We start from the raw sequence: 26,851 nt of genomic DNA on the forward strand, positions 1-26,851 counted from the left end.
CGCCGCAGGCCCGCTACCTCCGCCCGGTGCAGACATCGGCCCGGCCTCCCGGGGAGCGCCAGCTCCTCCACCCGCCGCGGCCCCCTCCCCAGCGCGCGAGGCCCCCTCGCTCTTCTCCCCTCACGACGCCCGCCGCGCTCCCTGCCGGGGCGCCCGCCGGGCTGCCTGACCGACGGCACCGCCCTGAGCGAGCCCGCGACGCCCGCCCCGCGACGCCCAGGCGCGAAAGGAAGGGCGGCGTCGCCTAACCGTGCCGCCGCCGCGGCTCCGGCTGCCTCGGTGAGCGGCGCTCCCCGACGGGCGGGGGTCAGGCAGCGCGGAGGGCAGCCCCGGGCGGGGTCCTCGTGGCGGGCGGCCCTGCTCGGGTTACCGGGAGGCTGCGGAGGCGGAAGTGGCGGGGGGGGGAGGGGCCTCGGTGCGCCGTTCCTCACGGGGGGGGGGGGGCGAATGGGCCTTGAACGGTGCTTCCTTGGTGGCCCCAGTGCCCGATTCGCGTTGTCGCCCCGCGTGGCGTCACTGCGGTGACGTCTCTTTGGTTATGAGGCGTCACGTCGCGTCACGCTGGTCGTCACGTCAGGGGTGGACTTTCTGAGGGGACCGCGCGGCGGCTGTACCGCACGAGTGGGCAGCCGGCACGGCGCTGCCTGATCTGTTCAGCGGTCACTATGATAAAATGCTAGGAGTAATAGTGGCATAATACCAAGTTATGATGTAATCTGATGGTTTAATGGATGTCGTCTGTTGTGTTTTGTAGTCTAAATCTCCACTTCGTCCTCCTGTTACGTCAGGATTCTTGTCTGGACATCCGAAGGCATTTTACAGTGGTAAATTTAGTTGCACAGAATGTCCCAATTCATTTGAAACACTCACGATCTGCATGGCTGGGCGTGGTGCTGGCTGTTGGGCAACTCTAAAGTCGCCCAAGCTGGAAAAAGCTGGCACAATCCAGAATTTCAGAGTGTGAATCTGGTATTTATTTTACATTTAGACTCCAGATTCTGACAGAAGCTTTTTCTTAGGTATGGGAAAGTGTTTACACCCCTCTAGACTTAACAACGAGCACACACAAATACTTGACCGTGACAGCAGGCGCAGGCCTGGAAGTGTACAATGAGATTATTCAGCTGCTAAAGCCGCCTTTTATTCGGAAGCAAGAGTCAGCCCAAATATAAGACTCTGTTTACTGATGCAGAGTTTTAGGTGCACTCTGCCAACTGGTACAGGACTAGACAGGTTTTTTTTCCCAGGAAAGAGCTCTCCTCCCTGTTGTTTAACTTAACTGCTCCTTTTGCAGACACATCTAAAAACCTCTTTCTGGAAAAGTTTGAAAGGACAAAGTCAATGCTTGTTATTTACACAGATCATGCAAGTGTCCCTACTACAAAAACGTTTCGTGTACTTGCCAAAATATCTTGAGTTACCAGGTTGATTAAACTGATTCAGTAAAATGGAGAAGATCCATGTGCTAAACAGAGAAAAAAAGGGGTTAAATGGGGAGGGTAACTCCATGTTAGTGTTGGCGCTTTATTTTCCAAAAGCACCAATCCTGTAGCCTGGCAGTGAATGCCTTTGAATTATTCTTTTCTGGACTGGTTTGAAAAGGCAGACTCGGCTTTACATTAGGCTTAAGTATCAGTTTCAGTGGCTTTACATCAAGAAATGTTGGCTTTTTTTCTTTTGAAGCATGATATTGCTGCCTTTTCTAACATGAATAAAATGCAGTATTGCTACCATTCGGAAAGGAACCAAAAGCTCCTTCTGTATTTATATCACATTCTCACACAGCTACAATTATGTTGGAACTGTCTTTTGTAAAAACCACGCAAGTAAATCTTGTTTTACCTTTGATAGCTTGGAAAGCTTTTCCTTATAAAGTACCTGTTTCATTTGTGGCTACTTACATACTGATCAAGTTTTCCTACTAACTTACCAAAAAGAAAACCAGGTAGATCTCATTTCCTGAGTATCAGATATAAAGCATGTCTTTGAATTTTTTTAATTCCTGAAGCTCTTCTTCCCAACTTTTTCAATGTTTCCTCAATTACTGGCACCAAACGTGCACACAGTATTCAGAGAGCAATCACAGTTGTGCCAGACACTGGCCTAATGTAGAATCTGTAGGTGTACTCACTATTTCCTTGTAGCCAAATCTAGAAAATGATCTTTTTTGCGAAGTGAGCCGATATTCACGTAACTTTTTCAGACCCATCTGTTCTATTCCCACGATTTTTAGATTATTTGTAGTCACTGTTTCCTGGAAAGGAGCTCCATTTTAGTGCATGTACTTTTTCAAGGTGTACAAGCTTGTGTCTCATCCTGTTAAAATAAATCACATTTGCTTATGTCCAGTCCATCTTGACACTCAGATGCAAGATAATCTCTCTTCACCACGTGTCGTGGTTTAGCCCCAGCTGGCAGCTAAGCACCACGCAGCCGCTCGCTCACTCCCCCCCGGTGGGATGGGGGAGAGAATCGGAAGAGCAAAAGTAAGAAAACTCGTGGGTTGAGATAAGAACAGTTTAATAATTGGAACAAAATAATAGTAATAATAATAATGAATTGTAATGAGAAGGAAAACAACAAGAAAGAGAGAGGAACAAAACCTAAGGGAGGGAAAAGGACCAAAAAAAAAAAAAAAAGATACAACTGCTCACCACCCACCGACCGACGCCCAGCCAGTCCCCGAGCAGCAATCACTACCCCCTGGCCAACTCCCCCAGTTTATATACTGGGCATTACATCATATCGTATGGAATAGCCCTTTGGTCAGTTTGGATCAACTATCCTGGCTGTGCCCCCTCCCATTTCTTGTGCACCTGGCAGAGCATGGGAAGCTGAAAAAGTCCTTGACCAGTGTAAACACTGCTTAGCAACAGCCAAAACATCAGCATGTTATCAATATTTTTCTCATACTAAAATCCAAAACACAGCACTATAGCAGCTACTAGGAAGAAAATTAACTCTATCACAGCCGAAACTAGGACAACCTCCAGCTGACAAACTTCGTCAAGACTTAATTTGTGGGCAGTTTTTTCAGGTTGATACAACTACTAAGGTGGCAAGGACTATAATCCCTTTAGAAATGCTCCCAGCTGATGATTATTTTTTATTTAAAATATTGCAAGTTTAGATCTGCTAGGTAGTCAGCCATATACTATTTAGTACATACCTTGACTTTGAAGCATTTCTGGTTTTCTTAGCCAGAACATCAGGTAGTACTGAATCACCCTCACACAGAAGTCTTCTCTAGGACAGGCTCTCTGTGCCAGAAGAGTCAGGCCAGGGGAGTCCCCTTGCAGAGCCAGAACATATGCCCTTAGCAGCGGTGTTTCTGTTGGCATAGGTACCACTTTCTCACATTTAAAACATGAACCAAAGTCAACAAAACCTTTTATTGGCCTAGATATATTTACAGCAAGGCTTTTGCCACGTGTAATCATGTCCTGCACAAGATGATTATGCTGGCAAAAGTCTGCAAAGTAGTTTAAATCTTTATTAACTGAATTTTGTATCACAGAAAAAAACCAACAAGTTGACTTGACGAGATACATATTCCATAAACCCAGGCTTAGACTTGATTAAACCAGGAAGTGAACCTGTCTATACAAATATTCCATTACTCCTTCGAGATCCACATTGTGTGACTGAGCCATCTCATTTAGCCCTTTTTAACTTTGGAAGATTTTTAATGTTCAAACCTATTCCTATCAGTGCTAACTGGGAAATATGCTACTAATTCTCTATCTGCTTTAAAGCAAAACCACGTTGATATCTGCTATTTGACTGGTATTTGCTTAAGAACTGTGAAAAAGTATTTCATCATCACGCGATCTGCCTGCAACATTTGTATTTTTCCCCAAGCACAGTATAGAAATGTTTGTCAACCTTTTCTGCCTCTTTAGTGTCAACTCTACAAAATCATGTAATGTTGCAACATTATTTGCAAGGTTCCTTTGTTCTAATATACATTGAAAAAATCAATATTTGAAGCCACATTTCTACTAAGCTTCACTCTGTTGGCCACGTCAACTGTCCTACTACAGCTGTATCCTTTTGCCTTCTTTGCAGCTTTAAAGGTCATTTCCTTTTATTTTTCTCCCAAATTGGCTGTCATAAAACTGCATAAAACCAACCACACAGGCCTCAAGGAACACAAGTGGCCCCTCTCCAAGAACTATGACTATCATAAAATCCCTGGCCAACTGTGGTGTCATAATTGATTCAGTTGCAAAATCTAGTTCCACCTGTTCCAAAAGCATATAACCACAGTTTGATTTGAAAGAAAAAATACTCTTTGATTTCCCCGTTGTGAAGGCAACCTACAAAGTAGATTTGTGGGCACAGCCAAGCCTGGGGAAAGGTAACTTGCCACTACCCCTCCTGCCTCCCAGGCCTGCATTCACACAAACTTTACAGAATCACAGAAAGGTTGAGGTTGGAAGGGACCTCTGGAGGTCGTCTGGTCCACCCCTCCCTGCTCAGCCATGGCTACCTAGAGTCAGTTGTCCAGACGGCTTTTGAATATCTCCAAGGATGGAGACTCCACAGCCTCCCTGGGTATCCTGTTCAAGCGCTTGGTTACCCTTACAGTAAAAAGATGTTTCCTGATGTTCAGATGAAGCCTCCTGTGTTTCAGTTTGTGCCCATTGCTTCTGGTCCTGTCACCAGGCACCATTGAAAAGTGCCTGGCTCCGTCCTCTTTGCACCCGCCTTTTAGTTATTTACATACACTGATAAGAACCCCCTGAGCATTTTCTCCAGGCTGAACTGTCCCAGCTCTCTCAGCCTTTCTTCATATATGAGGTGCTCCGGTCCCTTCATCATTTTTGTGGCCCTTTGTTGGATTCTCTCCAATATGTCCATTTCTGTCTTGTACTGAGGAGCCCAGAACTGGGCAGGTGTGGCCTCACCAGTGCTGCGTAGAGGGGACCTGCCAGCAATACTTTATCTAATGCAGCCCAGGATACCATTCACCTTCTTTGCTGCAAGGGTAGGTTTGCTGGCTCCTGTTCAACATGGTGTCCACCAGGACCCCCAAGTCCTTTTCTGCCAAGCTGCTTTCCAGCTGGGTGGCCCCAGCATGTACAGGTGCATGGGGTTGTTCCTCCCCAGGTGCAGGACTTTGCACCTCTTCTTGTTGAACTCCATGATGTTCCCGTCAGCCCATTTCTCCAGCCTGTTGAGGCCCCTCTGGATGGCAGCACGACCCTCTCATGTATCAGCCACTTGTCCCAGTTTTGTTTCATCTGCAAACTTTCTGAGGGTACGCTCTGCCCCATCATCCAGATCATTAATGATGATGTTAAATGGGACTGAACCCACCCCAGGGGTACACCACTAGTTACCAGCCTCCGACTAGACTTTGCGCCACTGGTCACCACCCCCTGGACCCGGCCATTCAGCCAGTTTTCAACCCACCTTACCATCTGCTCATCCAGCCCACCCATCAGCAGCTTGTCTATGAGGATCTTACGGGAGAGAGTGTCAAAGGCCTTAGAAGTCCAGGTAGACAATATCCACTGCTCTCCCCTCATCTACCAGGCCAGTCACTTCATTCTAGAAGTTTCTCCAGCTGGTCAAGCACGGTGAAGCCATGCTGGCTACTCCTGATGACTTTCTTGTCCTTCCTGTGTTTGGAAATGGTTCACAGGCACCTGAAAACTTTAGATGAAGCTTTTAGATTTTGTTAAAACTTTGTTTCTCTGTAACTCCTGTCTTTTTTTGGTAGGTTTTCCAGAGGTGGAGGTTGCTATGTCTTTTCCCAGTCTAACCACAATCCAGCACACCGTATACACAAGATTAAGCTCTGATATGTTTCGAGAGAGACTTTAATAGCAAATTTAGGCAGCCTTTTAATAGGAAATACCAGCATACTGGAATATACTTCTGAAGTCGCTGAAAGGATCAGAGAAATAGTCTGGACACTCAGATTTAAAGGACAGACACACGGCCGACCATACTGACCCCCCCCCCCCCCGCAGGCGCCGGCCCGCCCGCGGCCGCCACGGCCGCTTCGCCCTCCGGGAGGGGGGCGGGAAGCGGCCGCCCCACCCCGCGCGGGGGCGTCGGCGTCGGCGGGGCCGGCGGTTGGCGGGCGGCAGCGCGGCGGCCATGGCGGCGGCTAGTGCCGTGCGCTGCGCTCTGTGGCGGGGCGGCCTGCGGCGCTGGTACCGCACCGAGCGGGGCGTCTACGGCTACAAGCCGCGGAAGGCGGCGAGCGGGCGATCGGCGGAGCCGCGCGGTGCCGGGGCGAGCGGCAAAGCAGGTCGGACACCCCCTTCCCACCGGGGCTGCGCGGGGCTGAGGAGAGGTCGGCGGGGCCCGCGCCGGAGGCGGGGGGCTGCTCGTCCCGCCGCGGCGAGGGGGGAGGCCGGGTCGCCAGCGCGGCGGGTCGGGCGCTGCTCGGCAGCCGCACGCTCGCCTCAGGGGGCCGGCAGCCCCGCCAGCGCTGAGAGGCCCAAAGTCCGAGGGCGTGAAGCGTCGATCTGAGGCACTTTCTGTTTTGTTCTCGTTGCCTTAATAAGCGCCGTCCGGAGCCGCCGCACCTCCTCGGGGCTCCTGGCGGGTTTTCACTTACCCTCGGGCAGAGCTTGCCGTCTCTGCTCAGCGGAGGGCCGAGAGCGGTGCAGATCCGCTCCGCAAAGTCGTTGGCTTCGGTTCCCCGGGAAGCCTGCTGATACCTTGCCCAGCTCCACGGGCAGAAGTGACTGTGAGTGCATCGACTGCTGAAGTTACTTTAGTGATGTGCTCTTGTAGAGTTTTACTGCTCATAAAGTACCTGTGCCATGCACCTCTGATTATTTTATATTATTGTGCTTGAACTGGCTAAGTACAGGTAACTCTCTCCTATAGCAATAACTGTGATGCTTTAAGCTCAGTTTTATAGTGCATAAAAATAATTTCAAGCAGAAAGCTCTCTGGGATAGGAGTGTTGTCCCTGCATTAACAGCTAAGGAGACTCCGTTAGGAATTAAACCTGTTGCGCAGAAGCAGGCATAAAACCAGTTTGTTAGCTCCTGGACACCGAATCCCATCACTAAGTAGCCTCCTTGTTAAGCAAGGAAAGTGTTAATATATTTTTATGTTACATTTTAAAAATTGCTTTTAAATGGCTTGCTTGCTGAGAGTGGTGTGGGAGACATTAGGGTTACGTTCTTCTGTTGTAGAACCCGTTAGAGAGAAGGACCTGTTTTGAACGGGCCGACTGCGTGAACGTAACAGCTGGAGCAGCGTGCCAGCAATGGAAATACGAATGTCAGAGAAATAGCTTTGTAAAATGGTCTCAGAAATTGCATTGTTTTGGAAAATGAAAGTCTTCAGACCTGAATGCTGTCAGCGCTGCATCTTTATCAGGGCAAAAAAACCCCCACGTTAGAAACGCATTGTAAACTGGTTCATATCATTAGTTTGTAGCAGATTCTGCTTGCAATATATTTTATTGGTTTACGGTTTATCAACCTGGTCTGTGGCATGTGCTCAACGACAGTAATGTTGTGTGCATGACCTTTCAGCTGGTCAAGTTTTGCTTGTGTCAATAATTTTTTTACCTCGATGCAAAATGCCTGCAACAGCGTGTTGCTGGTGTCTGTTGGAAAAACATGTTCACATATTTGAATTTTCAGTATGTCTGGCTCGGCATGTGCCCATGCTGTTGGCTAGTGGCTCCTGCAGACACAGACTTTTTTTTGAAGTCATAGGACCTGAATTATTGTTAAGACGTTATCATCCTGTCATTCCAGCAAGGAACAGGGAAGCACAAGTGGTGTGATTTGAGTCGGCTGAAGAAATAAGACTTTGCACACTGGTACCGTGCCATTCTCGAGTTGGACGTACCTGTTGTAAAGAGATTCGAAGCAAAATGAAGTAGCTTTGCATATGTTTACAGGCGCCTAACTATGAGGGGAGCTGTGGGGGAAATCTAGAGCGTACTTGCTTGAAAATTTGATGGGTGAGCAGATTTAGCAGTTTGATGATGGGAGCTGTTGTGGGACAGCTCAGATCAGAAGTGGGATAGAAGTGGGACAGAAATCTTGTTCTGTCTTTCCAGCCAGAACCTTGATGATTATCAATGGGCAGAATACTCCTGTGTTGGTGCTGTAAATGGATTAAATGTGAGCATATGTGTGATACTGTTCTGCTTTCTTTTTGTTTTTAGTTGACCATGCCCTTGCTCGTTTAGTAACTGCATACGCTGAACATGGCCACAAAGCAGCCAAAATAAACCCACTGTTTGCTGGTCAAGCTGTTATGAACATGGTACCCGAAATCCAAGAGTTGGCAGAAGTTCTTCAAGGGCCTTTCATTACTACAGGTAAGTCTGTGGCCTTATCGCAGCAAATTGTCTTCATGGGTGATTTATTGAGAGGCTGTGTCTGCTGCGGAAGAGCCAAATATTGAGTGGTGGTTCAATCAGTAATGAACTGTTGGACGGAAAATTGTTAACTTCAGCCTACTTATATGTTTGTTGCAGAAATCATCGTGTAATGAGTGGCTACCTTCTAGCATCTTTGGAAACCATGAACATTTTTACTTGGTCTTACAACTACTGAGGTTATACATTAATTTCTTGTGTTGCTGTAACATTCTATGTTTTAGCATAATACTTAACACTGTAGTGAAGCTGCCAGAGCACTGAGGCAGAAGTCAAGACTTGTCTTTTCTTGGATCTCTTAGACTCTCGCTGTGGCCTTGAACAAAGGAGGGCCTTCTCCGTCCTTTATTTCCTCCATCTGCAAAACAGCTGCTTATTTACTTGTGGTGCAGCTGGGATTGGAGCTCATCTCTTTGAGCCACAGGATACCGAGAGCTATACTGAGTCACAGAAACAGTGTTTTTGTTTCATTCATGGTAAACTCTTTCAGAAACGCATTTTGAGCACCTTACAAATAAGCATGAAACCCTCATATTAATAACACTGCAGCATGCTTATAAAATAATTTCTTGAGTTTTGTTTTTAAATGGAGGAAAGGAAGACAAGACACTAATTTGTATGCTCAAAACGTTAATGTAATTGCAAGACAACAGTTTAGGACTTACTGCTTCCCCCTGGTCCCCCAAAGTGGCTAATAACATTTATTTCCCACCAGGGCTTCTAAACATGGGAAAAGAAGAGGCGTCCCTAGAGGATGTGTTGGCTTACCTTGACCATATATACTGCGGACATATTTCCATAGAAACAAGCCAGCTTCCTACGCTGGAGGAGAGAGAATGGTTTGCTAAAAGGTTTGAAGAGCTAAAACAAGAAGCATTTACACCTGAAGAGAAAAAGCACTTGTGCAAACTGATGTTGGAGTCTCAGGTACCTTGTTCACTACTATGTGAATAGAGTAATAGAGTCATGGAGTCTATCATGAACCCTTTACTGCTCCAGGCATTATTCATGCAGAAAAAGAACAACCGCTATGCCAAAAGGCTTTGACAGTGTGCAAGAGGAAGAAGTACAAAGTTTTGCCTGAAAAAGTGCAATACACAAATGCAGGAATTTCATTGGAGGTCATTGTTGAATTTACCTAGCAGCCATTATTGAAACAAATAGCGTTACCTTTTGGTTTGCATTGATTACTGTGGAAATTATTTCTAGGAAAATATTTCCAAACTCAGAAGGCTTTTCGAACTAATTAGAACATCTATTGTGTGTAATATATGTTCTTGTAACATATATTCTTTAACATTTGGAGACACAAATAATGACCCTACAAATCCATGAGTAATCAGTCTTCAAATGTGAGATTCTCTTAGGCTAATGATCTGACAGCTTATATTAAATGTTACTGATGGGAATGCAAGGTTGGGCAGAGCTCTCTGAAATTTTGTGCTCTGGTGTAGCTGTTCTGTGTTTTCCTTTCACCCTCATGCTGATCTCTTTTATTAGCTTTAAAGTCTAGTGTCTCTCAAGGTTTTGGGAGAGCAAAACGGAGTTGGACTGAGGGGTTAGCCATATAGCACTGGTAAATTTGCTGCTTTTCAGCAAAGGAACCTTTGTTCAATGCATTCTGTAAGGAAGTGAAAGATTTATGTACTTGCAAAATGTATAGAGAAAATTTATTCCAGTACTTCTGTACTGTGAAAAATTTTCTTTTTTTTCCCCTTTTCTCCCTGTGTTATTCAGAAGGATGGAAAAGTAGAAGAGCAGGATCTGTGAAGCTGTCCCTGTTTCCAGTTTTCCGAGTGGAAAGAGTGTTAAATGTAATATTTACCAATGGCGATACAGAAGTATATGGCACATCTCATATTTTTCTTGCCTCTTTGGCAGTTAAAGGAATTTGACAGTGACACAAGAGGGTGAAATCAGGACCCTGATAAATCCCATATTGACTTCACGATGACCAAAACTGTACTTAGAGTGTAGAATTTGACAGGAAAAAATGCTTCTATGTGTGATTAGTTTTGTATACATTATTCCTTGGAACTAAATGTTGCTTAACCAGAAGGTGTTCAGCAGTTGGCTTGGATCTTTGGCTGTGGCTCAGTCTTCCCTTCTCAGTTACGTTTATTTTCAGTCTTCAGTTGCAAAACACTACAGACACTTCCAGTGCTTCCAAAACTTTGTCACTTGTGAGAGCTGTCTAGGAGTTGATGAATGGAGTGAAGTGGGAGGAGTGAGAGGAAAATGAAGTAAATATAGATTAATTTATTTTCCTTCTCTCAAGCATTCTTCTACCTAGGTACTAAGGACTGGGTCTAATAATAAAAATGAAACGCTGTGCTTCTCTAGCACTTTGCATCTCAGGATGGTTAAGGTTTACACTGTAAAAGAACACCATTCCTTAATTTCCACCTGAAGTAGGTAAACTATCAAGGAATTTGTAAATTGCTCTGGTGTTATATTTCTTCATGCATCTCCTTCCATGTTAGATAGTTGGATTGAGGACCAAACTGTCTCTTTTTTCTGCTTAAGAGGAGGTAAGAGCCGATTTCTTGTAGTCATCATAGCTTCTGCTCAGACTGTGTGAGTGAAGAATGAGCTGAGACTTTCAAGGGGTATGCTTAGGTCTGTATGCCTTAAAGGTACAAACATAAATTATATTTCAATTTTATAAACAGAAGACTGCTGCTTAAAATAGCCTGATACTGAAGTTCTCCTGTTTTTAATAGGAGTTTGATCACTTCTTAGCCACGAAGTTTGCCACAGTGAAGCGGTATGGTGGTGAAGGAGCAGAGAGTATGATGGGTTTCTTCCATGAGTTGTTCAAGATGTGTTCGTACAGTGGTGTGACAGATATCATTGTTGGAATGCCTCATCGTGGAAGACTTAATCTTCTCACGGGTTTACTTCAGCTTCCACCTGAGGTAAGAGACTTACAATCTCATCGACAGTTGCTCTGTGCCTCATTTATTTGCAATGAAATAAAAACCTAGAAGTTTGCTGTGTTGCGAATGCTGAAGCAATAAAAAAGTTACCTGCGTGAGAGCATATTCCCCTTCTGTTGGCACCTCAGCCAGATCATCGCAGGAGACTGTTAAAGAGAATTCTAATGAAGGGGTTTATGTGCTGTTATCTGAAGCATCCTTGCAATTTCAGTAGGAGAGCATACAGTTCTGTAAATGTTTTTCTTTCAATGTGTTAATGAATCATAAAGGGGGTTTAACCAAATGTGTTTCTATGCAGCTCATGTTCCGTAAGATGCGTGGTTTGAGTGAGTTTCCAGAGAATTCAGCAGCCATTGGGGATGTTCTCTCCCACCTGACATCTTCAGTAGATCTCGACTTTGGTTCACACAGGCCCTTGCATGTCACCTTGCTACCTAATCCCTCACACTTAGAAGCAATCAATCCAGTGGCCGTGGGCAAGACACGAGGAAGGCAACAGACTCTGCTCGATGGAGATTACTCCCCAGAGAGCTCCGCACAGCCTGGAGACAAAGTTATTTGCCTGCAGGTATTTTGCTCACAATTTGTAACTGATCTTTGTAAGACTTCTTGGACTAGCATGTGAACAGAAGTGGTGTATATAGAAATATCAAACAAAACTGAATTAATGTAGAATATCAAGAACTGGGATCCTCTTTGTGGAGAAAGAGGAGGGAAAGGAAAATTTCCAGGTGACACGTGATGATACTGGCATTTAAACAATTCCACTTCTAAGATTTTTGAAGAACTCATTCCGATACCTTCCTTTATTTTAATAATACTCTGCATTGAGAGCCATGTGTGCCTTTCCTCACAGACCACTTTTGCATTTAAACCACCACTGTTAGCCTTCTTTTAAATTAAATGGGTTTGGAGAAGAGCTATCAACAAGGTTGCAGAATATACAGGAGGATTTAGAATTTTGTTGTTTCATCATGGTACTGTTGAAGAAAGTCTGCTGGAATTGGTTTTTACTCCTTGAACTGTCTTTCAGAGCTGTGGAGGCAGTCCTAAATAGTTCCTTGATAAATTTTCTTTTCTTGCATTGTATTCAACTTGGAAATACAAATGAATCAATCTCTTAAACATTTTTAAAGCTGGGAGTAAAAACGAGTTGGGGCAGAACTGTTCTCCTCTGAGAAAAATAAATGTGGAGGAAGTTACAGGTAGAAGTGATAACATATTTCAGTTAAATAAATGTTTTGCTTCCTTCTGGAATGATGTGGATACTGGGAAAAAGCAGAAAGGAGGATATGAAATATTGAGAAAACTGGAGGCAAGTTGGGGTTTTTATTGTTCTTATTTTTTTTTATTAAAAAAAAAAATAAGGCTTTGGGGCATGCAAGTGCAGGAAGAAAAGTTTGTTGCCTGACACGTCTTCTCCTCATATTTCAGTGTAGTTATGTCAGTTAGTTTGATATTATTGCTTCTTAGATTCTGTCTGTCTCATAATGTTAGATCGCCCCTATGTAGTGATGAAACTACTATGACTCTTTAAACAAAGATTCTTCAGGATAAATGGACCCTCCCTATGCAAGAAAAAATTAACTTTTCATTTTTTGAAGGGATAAGTGGTAGGGAGGGTTGCATAGTAGAGAAGAACAACATTTAACTCCAAGCTAGCCGCCTCCGTGTTAGTGAACTGACTCAAAGTATTTCCAGAAGAAAGAAAAAGTTTCATGTAAAGTGAACATGTGATTGTGTCTTTAAGAGGTCCAAGAGTTAGACTAAAAAAAAAAAAAAGGCAAACTTTTACAGTTGTGACTGTTAACTGCTCTCATTCAGTTGAGAAGAAAGAGATGAAAGCAGACATCTCCTCTTTCAGAATCTTGGTTTGGAAGTTTCTCTTTGGGCTTTCTGTTTTCATTCTTTCTCTCCAGAAGTCTAAGTGTAGAAACTCTGAATTGAGGTTTACTCTGGCATTTGTTCTATTCTTCCACTAGCCTGAGTGCCAGAGCTTGAGGGTAAAAAGAGTAAAGCTCAGCTGAGGTGACGGTGTCAGTGGTGAGCCTAGTTGTCCAAGGTCTGAAGATCTTCTTTTCTGGAACTTCAGTGTGCTTGGAATGTATGAATACTATAAAACTCTTCCTTGGATAACTACCATGGACACTTCGGCAATGTTTAACTGTCCATCTCTGCTGAAGAGTGGCTTATTTTTCACCTTCTCACATATGTTAACTCCACTTCCTGGACATCAAGCAACTGCTGGTGTCTATGATTTGAACTGAAATCTGAGAATAAGGTCTCCCTGAAATAAATTTCACATTTGACGTTCCACTGTCAGGGTCACTGTTTGATGAATTAAACTTGATGGTGACCTTCCTTTTATGTTATTTGTTAATGCTGTCCAGAAAAAACATGTGCTAGCAAAACCTGTTTCCAGCTTTCTGCTAGAATGAGTAAAATCCTACCTACCCCACAGGAACTGAATCCTCTGGGGTTGAAATGCATATGAAGAGTCTTGTGTAGTTGGATAGTCACATTGTCTGTAGGCTTTAATGCTTTGGATGTACTGAAGGCCATAAAGTTCTTTCAGATGTTCTAGGGTCTTCACTCAAATGGTATCACCGAGATACATAGCCTTCTTAGGCAGCAGAAGAAACCAGAAGGGAAAAGTGAAAACCCAACACTTCAGGAACAAGTGTAGCATGGTAAGGGGTAGAGTGGGGATGCTGTGTTGGCTCTCTCTTGCAGTAGTTAACTTTGGTTTTCTGTGATGCCTTTTAAAAAAGTCTCTGTATTAGAACTGTATAAAACCCAGTGCTGCCATTTCACTGGTTGATTACACCTCTACTCTCTTCCAGGTGTACTTGCACCTCCAAAAGTCTCTTAAGACTTGAAACCGTTATCCCATAACTAGAAAATAGAACTGTCATCTGGTTTTAATAAGAAACTGCATCAAGCTGCATAGTGACTTTGATCCACAAAGGATCGAATCTGCATTCTGAGGAAGCTGTGATCAGATTCATCAATGGAGACCTATCACTAGTTTCAAAACTCTTAAATGCTAGATGGTACCCGTTCTAGTATCTCTACCCTTTTTTGAAACCTCGGTTGAATGCCACAGTAGTCTCCCCTCCCCTTCCAAACTTCTTTTATTTGCAACGTTTATTTGCGGTTTCAAAATGTAACTAAGAACTTAGGTTTTATTTCCTTCCAAAAGCTTTTATTTACTTTTACATGCTTCCATTCAGTTCCTTTTCCACTTTTTTTTCTATCATGTCTGTTCTTGTCTCTATTTGGTAAGGTGGCAGTAGGCATAAATCCCAGTGCACCAGCATTCAACTTTTAGCAAAGCGTGTAGCAAATGCTGTGGTGGCTGGCTTCCTTTTGGTCAGTGACTTGCTACTGACTGCTGCACCTTTGCTATAGCCATGATACTTGCAGTCACCTATACACTGGTGGGTCAATTTTAAGAGGTTATAGCTCTGTTTCAGGTAGGGATTATATCAGGCAGTCATGTACTGTCAAACTGTCAAATCATGAAAACAGTAGTCTGAAAGGGGTTAAGAAGGGGATCTGGCTGAAACTGTATCTGTTCTACCTACTCACTTTAAAAAGTCTTGCTTAATGAGTTACAATTTTGATTTTGCTGTTCCTCCAGCGTTTTCTAATGAGACTTTTCCATCTTCTTCCCCGATGTAGGTTCATGGAGATGCCGCTTTCTCTGGGCAAGGGATTGTTCCTGAAACACTGACCCTCTCTAATCTACCACATTTCAGAGTTGGTGGGAGCATCCATTTGATTGTTAATAACCAACTGGGCTATACCACTCCTCCAGAGCGAGGAAGATCATCTCTGTACTGTAGTGATATTGGTATGTATAGTTGAATCAGAAAGAAGGTTGCCTGTTGTGTCAGAAAGGATTTTTAACTGCAGTGTGAATATATGCTGTTCTATGGGCTTTTTATAGCAAGTGCCTGTCAACTCTAGGGAGTTAGATTAATATATCTCCATTTTCATGATAGAGTAGCAATGAAAATTATTGATTATTACCTCCTACTAGCAAAAATTCAGATGCTAAAAATATGCCCTCCCCCATCTGCTTTATGGCAAAGACTAAATATCAAGGGAAAATCTTGTCACATTTTTACAGGATGTTATAAAATATTTGCAAGATTACTGTGAAGTCTATAACTCATTTAATTTCTGCCATGTCATTGACAGCTTTTAAAAATGTATTGTGAAGGAGTGTATAATAGAGGTATTTTAAATATATCTTGTTAAATTTAATAAAAACATTCCAATGTGTTTTCTGAGCAAGATTTATAAGTCAGATACTCCTTCATTTTTCTGTTTTGTTTGTTGTCAGGTGAACTTGTTGAGCTTTTAATGGAAAGATGAGTTTCGTGCTATTTCTAAGCTTAAACTAGAAGTCTCTTGTTTTGGACTGGTCTTTCTTAGTGATAAACGGATGTATTATAATCAGCAAGATCAGAGACATAGTAGTTAGTTCCCTTGTGTATGTCTCCTAGAATTAAAAATATGCTAATGTATGTTTTTAAGACTTAACATCAAGTGTTTGTGTTTATCTTACGGTTTCATCAAACTGAACAGGTAGATTCCTTAAATCTGATAAGGCATCTTTAGTTTTCCTTTCTTCTTACCTGGTCAGTGAGGAGGCGGGGGTGTTACCCATTTGAGCTTCATGATTTTGCTGGGGAGGGAAACTTGATGTGCGTCAGGAATGGCTGAAGCATCTTAATTTCCCAGAATTTGGGCAGATACTGTACAGCAACAGAGTACAAGAGGCGTACTCTGTTGCTGGGAAGATTTGCAGCCAAATTGTCATACAGGAGAAGGTGTTAAGACGTTTGAATTTTGCAGTGTTCTCTTTAATGAAGAGACCTTTCTGCCTGGAGGAGCATTGGATAGAATGACTACTAACAAGGGAGAAGATTGTTTCTGGCCTGTATGATTTCATAGTAGTTAGTGATAGCTTAGGATAAGAAGGAAACAAAACTCAGTTTTTGTTTGAAAGAGAAGCAATCAAATAGTTCTCTCCCATTCCCCAGAGATTTCCATCCAGATTAAGAAGATGTAGGAACTCTGTATAGAAAGTCTTCTGGTAATTTAGTGCTGATAAGAAGTTGTGCTCAAACTGTGACAAACAGGTTGGGCTAATTGCACTTCCTCTTGGGGAAGACTCCTACTCCTTACCCCAGCTCTCATCACAAAGACCATCTTCTGTAGATTTGGTTTTGTTAAATACACTTCACATGGGTTGTCTGTAGTTTTCAGCAGAGCAGGTGTGTGTCCACTTTCTTTGGAAGGGGTTGAGTGTGATTACTGTTGTTATGTTTTGAATCCCTGGGCAGGTAAAATTGTTGGATGTGCAGTTATCCATGTGAATGGGGATGATCCTGAAGAAGTTGTCCGTGCCACACGACTGGCTGTTGAGTACCAACGCCAGTTCCGCAGGGACGTAATAGTAGACTTGCTGTGCTACAGGCAGTGGGGCCACAATGAACTTGATGAGCCATTCTTCACCAATCCCAGCATGTACAAAATCATCAGGTAAGGGTAACACACCTGATGGGGGAACCCAAAATGTCTGCACCAACTCAGTATTGCCTGCTACTGTAGTAGAATTCTCTGTATGATGAAGATCCTTTGCCATACCGACAAGTCTTTATGTAAGCGTAGCTACACTGTCAGCAGCTCTTGACTAAGGTGTGAGTCTGATAACGATGTGTTAATGAAGGTAACCACTAGTGTTGGTTCTTGAATATGTGGCTTGATGCCTCTTGGAGAACAATCTTGCACGTAGCCCTTGGATTTCAAACTCATGATGGCTCGTAATCAGAAAGCAAAGTTGTCTTCTGCATGCCAGAGGGAAGTATAGATAATGTGGGAGAATGGGCAGGAAGCCAGTATGATGTTTGTCTTGTCTTTGCCTGGTCCTGCTGGTTCCAATGGGGACTCATCTTCATGAGCATTTAGATGCATTCAGATTCTATCCTTATCCCCAAAGAAAAATACACATAAAAATTTACTGGCCAATGAATTCTGGTGTTTTACGTGAAGCATTTATGGAATGGATGGCTTGATTCTCAGCTAATACTGAAATCCTACTGTCAATTTGTCTGAAGAAACTATGCATGATAGCATAGAGTCAGTCTAACTGGGAGGGTTTTTTGACTTGCTTTTACCTGTAACTGCCAACTACAGGCACTTTTTTTTTTTAAATAAAGGACTGTAAAGCACATATCCAAGAGAATTGTTATCTTTCTAGAAATGCCAGGAAAGGAAACTTGATGCAAATGAGTATAATGCACCAGGGCATCATTTATTTTAGTTTTCCATGGTACCTGACAGTAGTAAGGTGGTATTTCCTTGTTCTGCAGTGACACTGTTTTCAGGCTTAATGTCTGTGGGGTTTGATTCCCTCCCTGACAGGTCTCGTAAGAGTATCCCAGACACATACGCAGAACACCTAATAGGTGCTGGGCTCATGACTGAGGTTGAAGTATCTGAGATAAAGACAACATACTATTCTAAACTGAATGATCATCTTGCCAACATGACTTTGTATAGTCCACCTCCTACCAACCTGCAGGCTCACTGGAAAGGCTTCGTCGAGCCTTCTGCTAAAATCACCACTTGGGACACAGGTATGCCTGTACCACTTCTGCAGTTTATTGGAGTCAAGTCTGTAGAGGTGCCTGAAGAACTCCAGGTGCACCGCCATCTTCTGAAGACCTACGCACAGGTCAGTAGAGCATAATGATTCTTCTAGTCCCATTGCTCAAAGATGTGACCCGTTACAGGAAAAACTCTAAACACAGCAAGGCTGCCAGTTGGAGAAATAGCATAGTGTTCTCTAGGAAGAGCAGCTCGCTCTCTTTTTCGAGGCTCAGGTTATGCCATTTTTCCTCCAGTTTTGAAGAAAGACCTGTCCTCTCCCCCAAATCTGACCATATACGTAATTCTTTTATTTCAACAATAATTTTGTTGCAATGAAGAAAAAAGCTTTTAGAAAATACATTTTGTTATTCTTACAAATAATAGAAACTATTATGATAAATTACTATAATTTATATACTTTATAATTACAATGAGTACTTTGTGAGAGAATGAATCAGGAACTTGGTAATAGTGTACAGTTTCTAAAGCCAGTAGTGAGTGTTGATGTTTTTTATATATAAACATAAGCATACACATGTGGCCAAGTTTGACAGTCAGTTTTGGATAGCTCATAAGTTTGTGTGCAATAATTGGATTGGTTTGGGTTTGTGAACATTTCCCTTCTGATGAATGATGACTGCACACAGGTGTCTAGTTGGCAGCCATAGAGAGTCCATGAGTTGAATAGTTCAGAAGACTGATGTTCTTGCCTTCCCAGCCCAAGGCAAGATCACCACAGCTGGGTATGTTCATTTGTCTGCAGTTCTGCAGGCCAGAACAGGGGAGAATTCTGGAGACTGAAATACTTACATCTGGTGTCTTTCATCACTGCTAACCAGACAAACCAAAAGTCTGTCAAGAGCACGCTCTGTGCTGTGCTAAGATTTTTAATATTTGTAAACTAAGATCTAATTTGTCAATCCACGGTTTGTTGACTGGTAAGTGAGCATGTGGGTCATCCATGGTTCTGTGGGCTGCAGGGCAACCTTCTTCAGGATGTGCTGAAATAAGACTGTGTGTATTCCAAACCAGCCTAGCTTGGCTGCAGGAATATAGCATTTCTCTCTATAGTTGTTTTGTTTTCCTAGCTTCTAATATTGATCTGTGCCACAAAAAGAGATATAGATGGGAAAAGGCAGAGTAGTAACTTTTCCTCATTGTTTACTTGTTTAGTCAAGAGTTCAAAAAATGGAGGAAGGAGAAAAGCTGGACTGGGCAACAGCTGAAACTTTAGCTTTTGGTTCCCTGCTGAGCCAAGGTAAGAAGCAACTAGACAGCAGACAATAAATATTTTTGCTTTGATGACAATAAAGTATAACATTAGAGTTCTTAGGTGTTTCTAAGTCCAAAGATTGATATGATGTATAAATTTGACAATTTGCATTTGCATGGTACTAAGAGAAGGTAAATATGAGTCCTGTGTGTTACTAATATTTGTAGATTGGGTACTAAATGTCTTCAAAGAATTGTTGCTCCCTCCCTCCCACCCCCCAAAACAGTTGGTGCTTAGCGCTAAGCGCATGAGCAATGCAGCTGACATCAGTGAGGTCTCCCATACACTCACCTTTTGGAGCGTTTCATGCTATAATTTCTTTTCCCTCCTCTCTAGCCTGAATTCGTATCTCCATTTACATATGATACAGGGTGCACATATTTTACAGTTTGCTTCAGTAAATTGAACTGTTTACCACAAAATAATTCTTGGCTGCAGAGAGGAGGAAAGAGAAATGTCTGAGCATCTCTGTGCTTGTGAGTTGGATCTGCTGCTGGTTAAGAATTCCATCTCAGATTTCACGTTGCTGATGAGGGGAAATCCAAGAAGAGACTTAACAAGAGAAGTAATATTTTAGGATTGGGGATTTGTTGTCCTGCATGTTTTCTTCTTGCATGACGTACTAATCCAGTGTTTTGTTTATTGCTTGGCAAGGGTTTAATATCAGACTAAGTGGACAAGATGTTGGCAGAGGAACCTTTAGCCAACGACACGCGATGTTGGTTTGCCAAGAGACGGATGATACGTACATTCCTCTGAATCATATGTCCCCAGACCAGAAGGGTTTCCTAGAGGTAGGTTGTGTGGTCCATAAGACAGCCTTCTTCAAGCTGTGCTGAAACAGAATGCATATTTTAAAGCTGCTGAGACATATTTAGGTAGCCAATGTATTCTGGCAAACCCCAGATACAGAGACATAGAAACTGTCAGGGCCCCCCCATTCTTGTAGTTACCATCTTTACAAATTTAACAAGGGGTTTTGCTTTCCTTGAGAGATCAGCTATTACTCTTTTCCCCTCAGTGTCTTCATTCAAAAGAAAAAAAGAAGTGACCATCAATTGCCTTTAGGAGTGCATGTCCTTAGTGTGCCTAGCACTGATGTGCCTGGTTCCAAAGATTCTTAACCCTGTGTTGTCTTCTTCCTCACACCCCCCACCCCCCCCCCAATTTCCTTTTGTTAGGTGAGTAACAGTCCCTTGTCTGAAGAAGCTGTGCTTGGTTTTGAATATGGAATGAGTATTGAGAGCCCTAAGTTACTGCCAATTTGGGAAGCTCAATTTGGAGACTTCTTTAATGGAGCCCAGATAATATTTGACACTTTTATCTCTGGAGGTGAGTGTACAAGGAGCTAATATATTTAAAAATTAATCATTTGTAGTAAGTACGTTTTTAGAAAATCCTTCATCTTTAAAGTAAAAGAGCAACGTGTTGAGAAAATAATTTGGTTTTCTCAAGAAGGCTTGTGAGCTTGCCTATGAAGTCCTAACTTCTATGCAGCTTTTCTCTGAAGACAATCCATGATGTCTAAATCTAAAATGAAAGACCCCCCATCCTTGGCAGAAGACAGTCATTCCAAAAGCCCAGTTGATTATATTAATGGCCTCTCTTTCCCCCCCCGTATTTGTTTTCCTCTGTGTATATATAGTTGATAGCTTTTTAGGCTGTACCTTTCCTTCATGAGGCATCTGAAAAATTCCTGAGGCAATACAGAAGGAAAATAGTGATTATTTAAAACAAATAAACAGAAAAACCCACAATAGCGCCTTACAACCAACCTCAAAGTTTGACTCTAGCATGTTTTCTGAGTGCTCAGATACTGCAAAAAGACCTCTCTGAGCTGGAATGCGCTGAGAAAATGCTAAGATGGATTTCTAGAGTGGGATTCCTTGTATGTAAGCATCCAGAGTTTTGGCATCTAGCCTCACTTAGGCCTCTGCACTCCCTCTATAATCATAGATGGAAATTCCGAGGCCCTCTTATCCCACCATCCTCAACGTGTATTTGAGGCTGGGATGAATTACCTTCAGGATTTGACTGTAATCCCTTAAATAGCACAGGAAGTTTGATGGAGCCCAGGGGAACTAGCCTGTGGCTAGCACTGCTGTGCCAGCTAGGACTGGCTCGCAGGATGCTGCCTGGGTCACACCTGTGCAGGGCCAAATGACAAGGTATGGAGAAAATAACAATGAATTTTGATTAGGGGTTTGCTTACCGGAGAGTTACCTTTGAGGACCCGTGTTAGTCAGGAGGACAATTCCATTAAGAGGATTCTTGCATACTGTGGTGGTGTTTTAGACTAAGTTTTAAAATCTTCACTGTGTCACGTGCTCCACATGGAGGCTTAAGTCTTCTGGAAGCCCAAAGTTACATGCTAATTTCAGAAACTTGAGCTCATCTTATGTGTGCAGTTTCACTGTTGTGAATCTCATGGCAAAATGCCAGCAGCATGTTTCAGGCTTGTATTTAATGATGTGGAGATTAGCTGTTCTTTTTTCCTGAGTAGTTTGTGCAAAGTAATATGTGTTTTGCGGCTCTATGTTCTGTGGGAATCATTCTTTCCTTCCTCCTCATTGTGTGTTTCTAGGTGAGGCCAAATGGCTTCTGCAGAGTGGGATAGTAATTCTTCTTCCCCATGGCTATGATGGTGCAGGCCCTGAGCACTCATCCTGCCGGATGGAACGGTTCTTACAGGTACCCCACCACACCTCTCAGATTCACGTATCCCCCATCACACTACTGGCAAACAATGCTCTGGGAGTCTTGCCGCAAAATGCCGCATTCCTGATGTACCTGCTAGCGACATCAGAAGCTGGAGACATGCCAGGATCATACCAGCATGGTGAGATAGGAACGGGCTGGGCTGGAAGTGGAGGTAGAAAGGGTACTGTGATGAGAAGGTGCAGGTCTGGAAGTGGTGAGGAAGTAGTTTTGGTTTAAATGCTGCCACAACAGCTCTGGTGCAAGACTTTGATTGAACCTTGTAATAAATGCTTGCTGTTCCTGTTGCATCTCTGTCACCTGCCCAAGTGGGTGTGTGGTAACATGAAATTTCCTAACATGAGATTTGCATAGTGTTTGCAGAGGCCCTGTGCCCTCTGCAAACAGCCCTAGTGGGACATGCGTCAGTACTGCCTGCTGTCTTTTTTCTGATTGCTGCTCCTCAGAAATGTCACTGTACCACAGAACGAGTCCAGTAGCAAGACAAAATTGCTGAATTGCAAATAGCAGACCTCTAATGAGCACTTCTTATAAAAAACATTTTGGGGTTGGCATCAGGAACAAGCAGCCCTCTTGAGCAAGCCACTCACAGATCTGTCCATTAGGCACAGATCATACAAACAGAATGCTGGACACTATTAAATATCAGTTAGTAAATCTGTGGCACGTTTTTACAAAAAAAAAAAATTCCACTGTTGTGCCCTTGTGACTGTACTAAGTGAAAGCCTTTTCATCTGAGTAATGGCTTAAGGAGGGGTTTGCAGCATGTTTAGAGGGATGCTGCCACTCTGCTGAAGAAGTCATGACCTTCTGTCTTGCCTGTCATGCCCTGGTTACAATGTGCTAGAAGGAGGCAGTTCAGATATAATCTTGCCAGTTAAATGCTAAAGCTATTTCTCTCTGAAGTTGTTCTTCCTTTGCAATCAATGTCTGAATCGGTATATTTGCTCTTCTGTTCTTGTACTAGTCAGCATGCCTTATGTGCCTGGATTCTCTCTTGCATATTTGGCTCACTGCTTGCTTCTTAACAAGGTATTGTCTGTGTTCTCCTTATTTAGATGTGTGACAGCTCAGAAGAGGGAGTCGATGGGGACCAGGTGAACATGTCAGTTGTGCATCCCACCACCCCAGCACAGTATTTCCATTTACTCCGGCGGCAAATGGTCCGAAACTTCAGGAAACCTCTCATTGTTGCTTCTCCCAAAGTGTTACTCAGGCTCCCTGTAAGCTGAAATTTTTCTTTTCCTTTTTCTTTTTTTTTCCTCCTTCCTCCTTGTCTGTGTTCTGTTCCCCTTTCTCTTTGTTCTTCCTCTGTGTTCTCCGATCTCTGTTTTGGGATCAAATCACTGGGGTTTTGCCTGTTTGGGGCTGGGTGGAGGTGAGCTAGAAGTAGGGTTGATTCTAGGTCTGGCAGTGTTCTTGGGAATCTTACCATCCCACCTTTCATTGCTGGGAGTGCGAGTGGGAATAGGAGGGAGAGGGAAGACTGTATCTTTTGCACTTACCAAAACCCTGTCTCGGTATCCTCTCCCTAACTCTGGCCTGAGGGAAAACGCAGCAAGATTTGGTAACTTGCAACTCTCCCCCATGTAGGCTGCTGTATCAAGTCTGGAAGAAATGGCCCCAAGGACAACATTCAAGCCTGTCATTGGTGACTCCTCAGTAGATCCTAAAAGGTAGCTCTTCTTCCTTAGAGGAAAAGCTCAGAAAGGATGTCCTGTCCCTTTTCCTACCTAACAGCGCAAGTTTGAGGTGATACGAAAGAGGTGACTTCGGGGGGAAGATGTTGTTTTATGGTGGGTGACTTAGTTTTACTTGTTTCTCTCCTTCTGCTTACTTGTTGGTAGTTAGCATATCTGTCTGCATAATAGTAACATGTTCAGGCTTTCAGCCCTTGCCCCCACAGGGAGGTTGTGACCATAGTTACTAATCTGGTGGGCTCTACTCTGCGCCATGCCCATTAGCTAACAGTCACTGGGAGCAGCTGTTACATGAAGAGATGCTGAATTTTTGTTCTGGTGTTGGAACGCCTGAGCTGATGAAGTGAAGTTAGGGCAAAAATAAATTTTGTGTGTCTGTCTCCCTCCCTTCAGATATGGTAGAGAATCCTGTTCACAATGGGCAATTCTGGCCTTCATTTTTTTTCCCTCCTAAGGTTCTTATCTGGTCCTTGTCCCAGTAGTACCCGAGTCTGACAGCATCGCTATGTTTGCGTCCTCATCCACAATCAAAAGGCTGGAATTATCTTAGCATCTTGGTTTTTTTAGGTGGGATGGTGAGGCAGAAAGGGCGAGGTTTATCTCCTTGCCTTTGTCCAGTAAGGTTAGGCAGCCAAGACCTCTCTGATCACTGGAGGGTATTGCGTATCTCCAGCAGGCAGTTCCTCTTTGGCATGGGGGAGAATTGTCATCTGGAGGTACTTCTCTCCCTCTCTGGTTTATTGTCTACGGAGAGCGCATAGATGACTAGCTTCGACTAGGTGTTTAATTTTTAGGTAGTTAAAGCTAAGAGCGACGAATCCCATTGTAAGGTAACTTTCCCAGGATTACTGAAGAAACGGGACCTCTGGGCTCTGGCATACTGTGCCGAAAGGTTAGTTTGCCAACTGCTGGAGGGGAGCGGGAGGGAAGGGAAGGCAAAGAAGAGAAAAGGTGGTCTAGGGTAGCAATTTAGCTTCATAAAGTTGTCTTTGAAGTTTGGCTGGTTGTTTTTGTTGAAAGTGTGAAACAGCTCTGCATAGAGTTTCTGTAAAACACTGAATTTGGAAACATTCCTGTTTTTCTTTAGTGTCACCCAAGTGGTGCTCTCTTCTGGTAAGCATTACTACGCTTTGGTGAAGCAAAGAGAGACCCTAGGAGAGAAACAGCACAACACAGCTATTCTGAGACTTGAAGAACTGTGTCCTTTCCCCCTGGAAGCTCTACAGCAAGAGTTGAGCAAATACAGCCGTGCGAAAGGTCAGCCAGATTTTTACGTTTGTGTTTCTAGGCTCTTTGAAGTACTAAATCTGTTGCCTGTCTTTTAGGAAGAAGAGTTGTGGTGGCTTTTTCCTCTTTGCTCTCCCCCCCATACATCTTGTGTTTCTGGAGTGGTGTGATACATTTACCACTTGTGCTGAAAGAACTTGTCTCTCTGCTATTGTTACCTTCCGTAAAGCACTACTAAAAATTGGAGTGAACCATTTGGGGCATTTTTTGCATTGGTCTTTGCAGTCCAGTCCTTTAAGTAGCTTTTGAAAACGGCAGTAGAAAAGCAGAATATACCCACAGTGTACCCTAATGGTGGACATACTTTTGGTTTGACTTCAGCAAGCTGTGACCTGCAAGGGAATTCAATCTGGCAAGCCTTCATTTCAAAGATAGTGCCAAGACAAAGAAGGCAGAGGTGCTACAAAAGAAAAAAACGTTTTTCTCGAGCTGCTGAAAAGATAAATATGGGCATTTGTAATGTACCCTTATCCTTCCTTTAGTCTTCATCTGGAGTCAGGAAGAACCACAGAACATGGGTCCATGGTCCTTTGTGTCACCACGGTTTGAAAAGCAGCTGGGAGTTAAGGTAAGATGTCCCCATGGTGTTTTAGTCTTTAAAATGAAGTTTGAAGTTCTCCTTGAACGCAAAATTCTGTGATGTGTGCACAAAAAACTAATCTTGATGCCTAAACCAAATGTGTGTTCTAATTTAAGCTACTTATGCTCTTTATAGCACCATTCAGTGGTGATGAGCAGGACTGGAGCTTTCTTTTACCAGGTGTTTAGTCTAAGTAGACAGGATGATGAAAGATCCCAGGTAGGAAACAACATGTTTGAAGTGAGTAGGAGGAGAATCCAAAGCTGCTGTTTGCTCTGGCAGATTGTGCACTATAATGTTCCTGGAGCCATGGTCTTTGGGAGATGGAGGATAACTTCCTGCATTACTTCCAGCTGGGACTGCCCAGTATCTGACAGCAGATAGCACCATGGCATCAGAGGACCTCAGGATGCGATTCTATGCTTGTGCTTCATTAACAGTTTCCTCCCAACTCAAATTTCAGCTCCGTCTTGTGAGTAGACCTCCTTTACCAGCCCCAGCAGTTGGCATTGGAACCTTACACCAGCAGCAGCAGGAAGACATTCTTACCAACACGTTTGTCTAAGTTTTCAATGGATAGACTACTCCTGCTGTCAGTCATGTTTGGTGCCTCCTCCTATGAAGAAGAACAAAAGCCAGACCCTTAAGACTCTTAGTTCTCCAAAATGGGAAAGAAGAATGGAACAAGTTCTGTAATGATGAAGCAATTTTTTCATGTAGAGGAATACCTAAAGATGAGAGGTGACGCCTGTTGCTCTTGATACTTCTTGTTCTCTTGTAGTATTTTCTACAAAACATCTTTTTAAAGTTTAAAGAAAAAAATCCAGTCCAGGGAGCAGATCGGTGAGGTGGCTATAAAACACCTTGTATCACGTTGCTTATCCGCCCTTGACAGTTCCCTGGGATGGTGCATGTGTGGAAACAGTTTCTGTTTCCACAGAAGCGTTAGTGCTGTTCGGTTGAATAAATGCTTCCCCATGCCTGGGAATGAGCCATTTCTATAGCAGAGTGTTGTGGATTTTCTCATTTCTTTTCCTATGGGCCAGGAATGAAATCTGTTGCAGCTGTTGGTGCTCGTCTCAACGCATGAGTTGTTAAAGCAGGATTCCTGGGGGAGACCTTGCAGGATGGCTCCTGAAGGCTTCAGGCACCACTGTTTCTCTCGCCCAGAGAAACAGTGCTTTCACATCAAGCTTGCAGGATGGAAGGCATGCTGCAGGGATCATGCCATGGTTTAGAACCAGATTTTGTAGAGGCCAAGCCGGTTTCTAGAGGCTAGCCTGAAGGGTAACATTACCTCCTACCCGGGAAATTCTT

General features: G+C 43.5%; 2 protein-coding genes across 6 annotated transcripts in view; one reads left to right on the forward strand and one right to left on the reverse strand.

Moving 5' to 3' along the window:
- UPF2 (UPF2 regulator of nonsense mediated mRNA decay) overlaps window positions 1-383 on the reverse strand; it is a 68,530-nt gene extending 68,147 nt beyond the window's left edge. Inside the window, exon 1 of one of the 4 annotated variants that reach the window (XM_075523069.1) lies at window positions 255-383. The gene's annotated coding sequence lies outside the window, so the exon portion shown is untranslated. Of the gene's footprint in view, window positions 1-17; window positions 147-254 lie in introns of those variants that run through there. The other 3 variants (XM_075522994.1, XM_075522911.1, XM_075523317.1) reach the window with 3 other exon arrangements.
- On the forward strand, window positions 132-26,533 carry DHTKD1 (dehydrogenase E1 and transketolase domain containing 1). 2 transcript variants are annotated; one of them, XM_075523502.1, is made up of 17 exons: window positions 132-279; window positions 8,156-8,311; window positions 9,087-9,298; window positions 11,095-11,289; window positions 11,609-11,878; window positions 14,995-15,166; window positions 16,668-16,866; window positions 17,749-18,061; window positions 19,150-19,234; window positions 19,904-20,043; window positions 20,431-20,581; window positions 21,834-21,940; window positions 23,026-23,190; window positions 23,561-23,643; window positions 24,755-24,924; window positions 25,437-25,522; window positions 25,998-26,533. In XM_075523502.1, exons 2-17 carry the CDS (start codon window positions 8,248-8,250, stop codon window positions 26,097-26,099), a joined length of 2,514 nt encoding a protein of 837 aa, XP_075379617.1. In that variant the 5' UTR covers window positions 132-279; window positions 8,156-8,247; the 3' UTR covers window positions 26,100-26,533. The 2 variants fall into 2 exon arrangements, with proteins under 2 accessions (XP_075379617.1, XP_075379535.1); XM_075523420.1 differs by lacking the exon at window positions 132-279 and adding an exon at window positions 6,071-6,265.
- The last annotated feature ends 318 nt before the right edge of the window (window positions 26,534-26,851 follow it).

Source organism: Mycteria americana, chromosome 1 (assembly GCF_035582795.1).
Source record: "Mycteria americana isolate JAX WOST 10 ecotype Jacksonville Zoo and Gardens chromosome 1, USCA_MyAme_1.0, whole genome shotgun sequence".
Taxonomy (NCBI): domain Eukaryota; kingdom Metazoa; phylum Chordata; class Aves; order Ciconiiformes; family Ciconiidae; genus Mycteria; species Mycteria americana.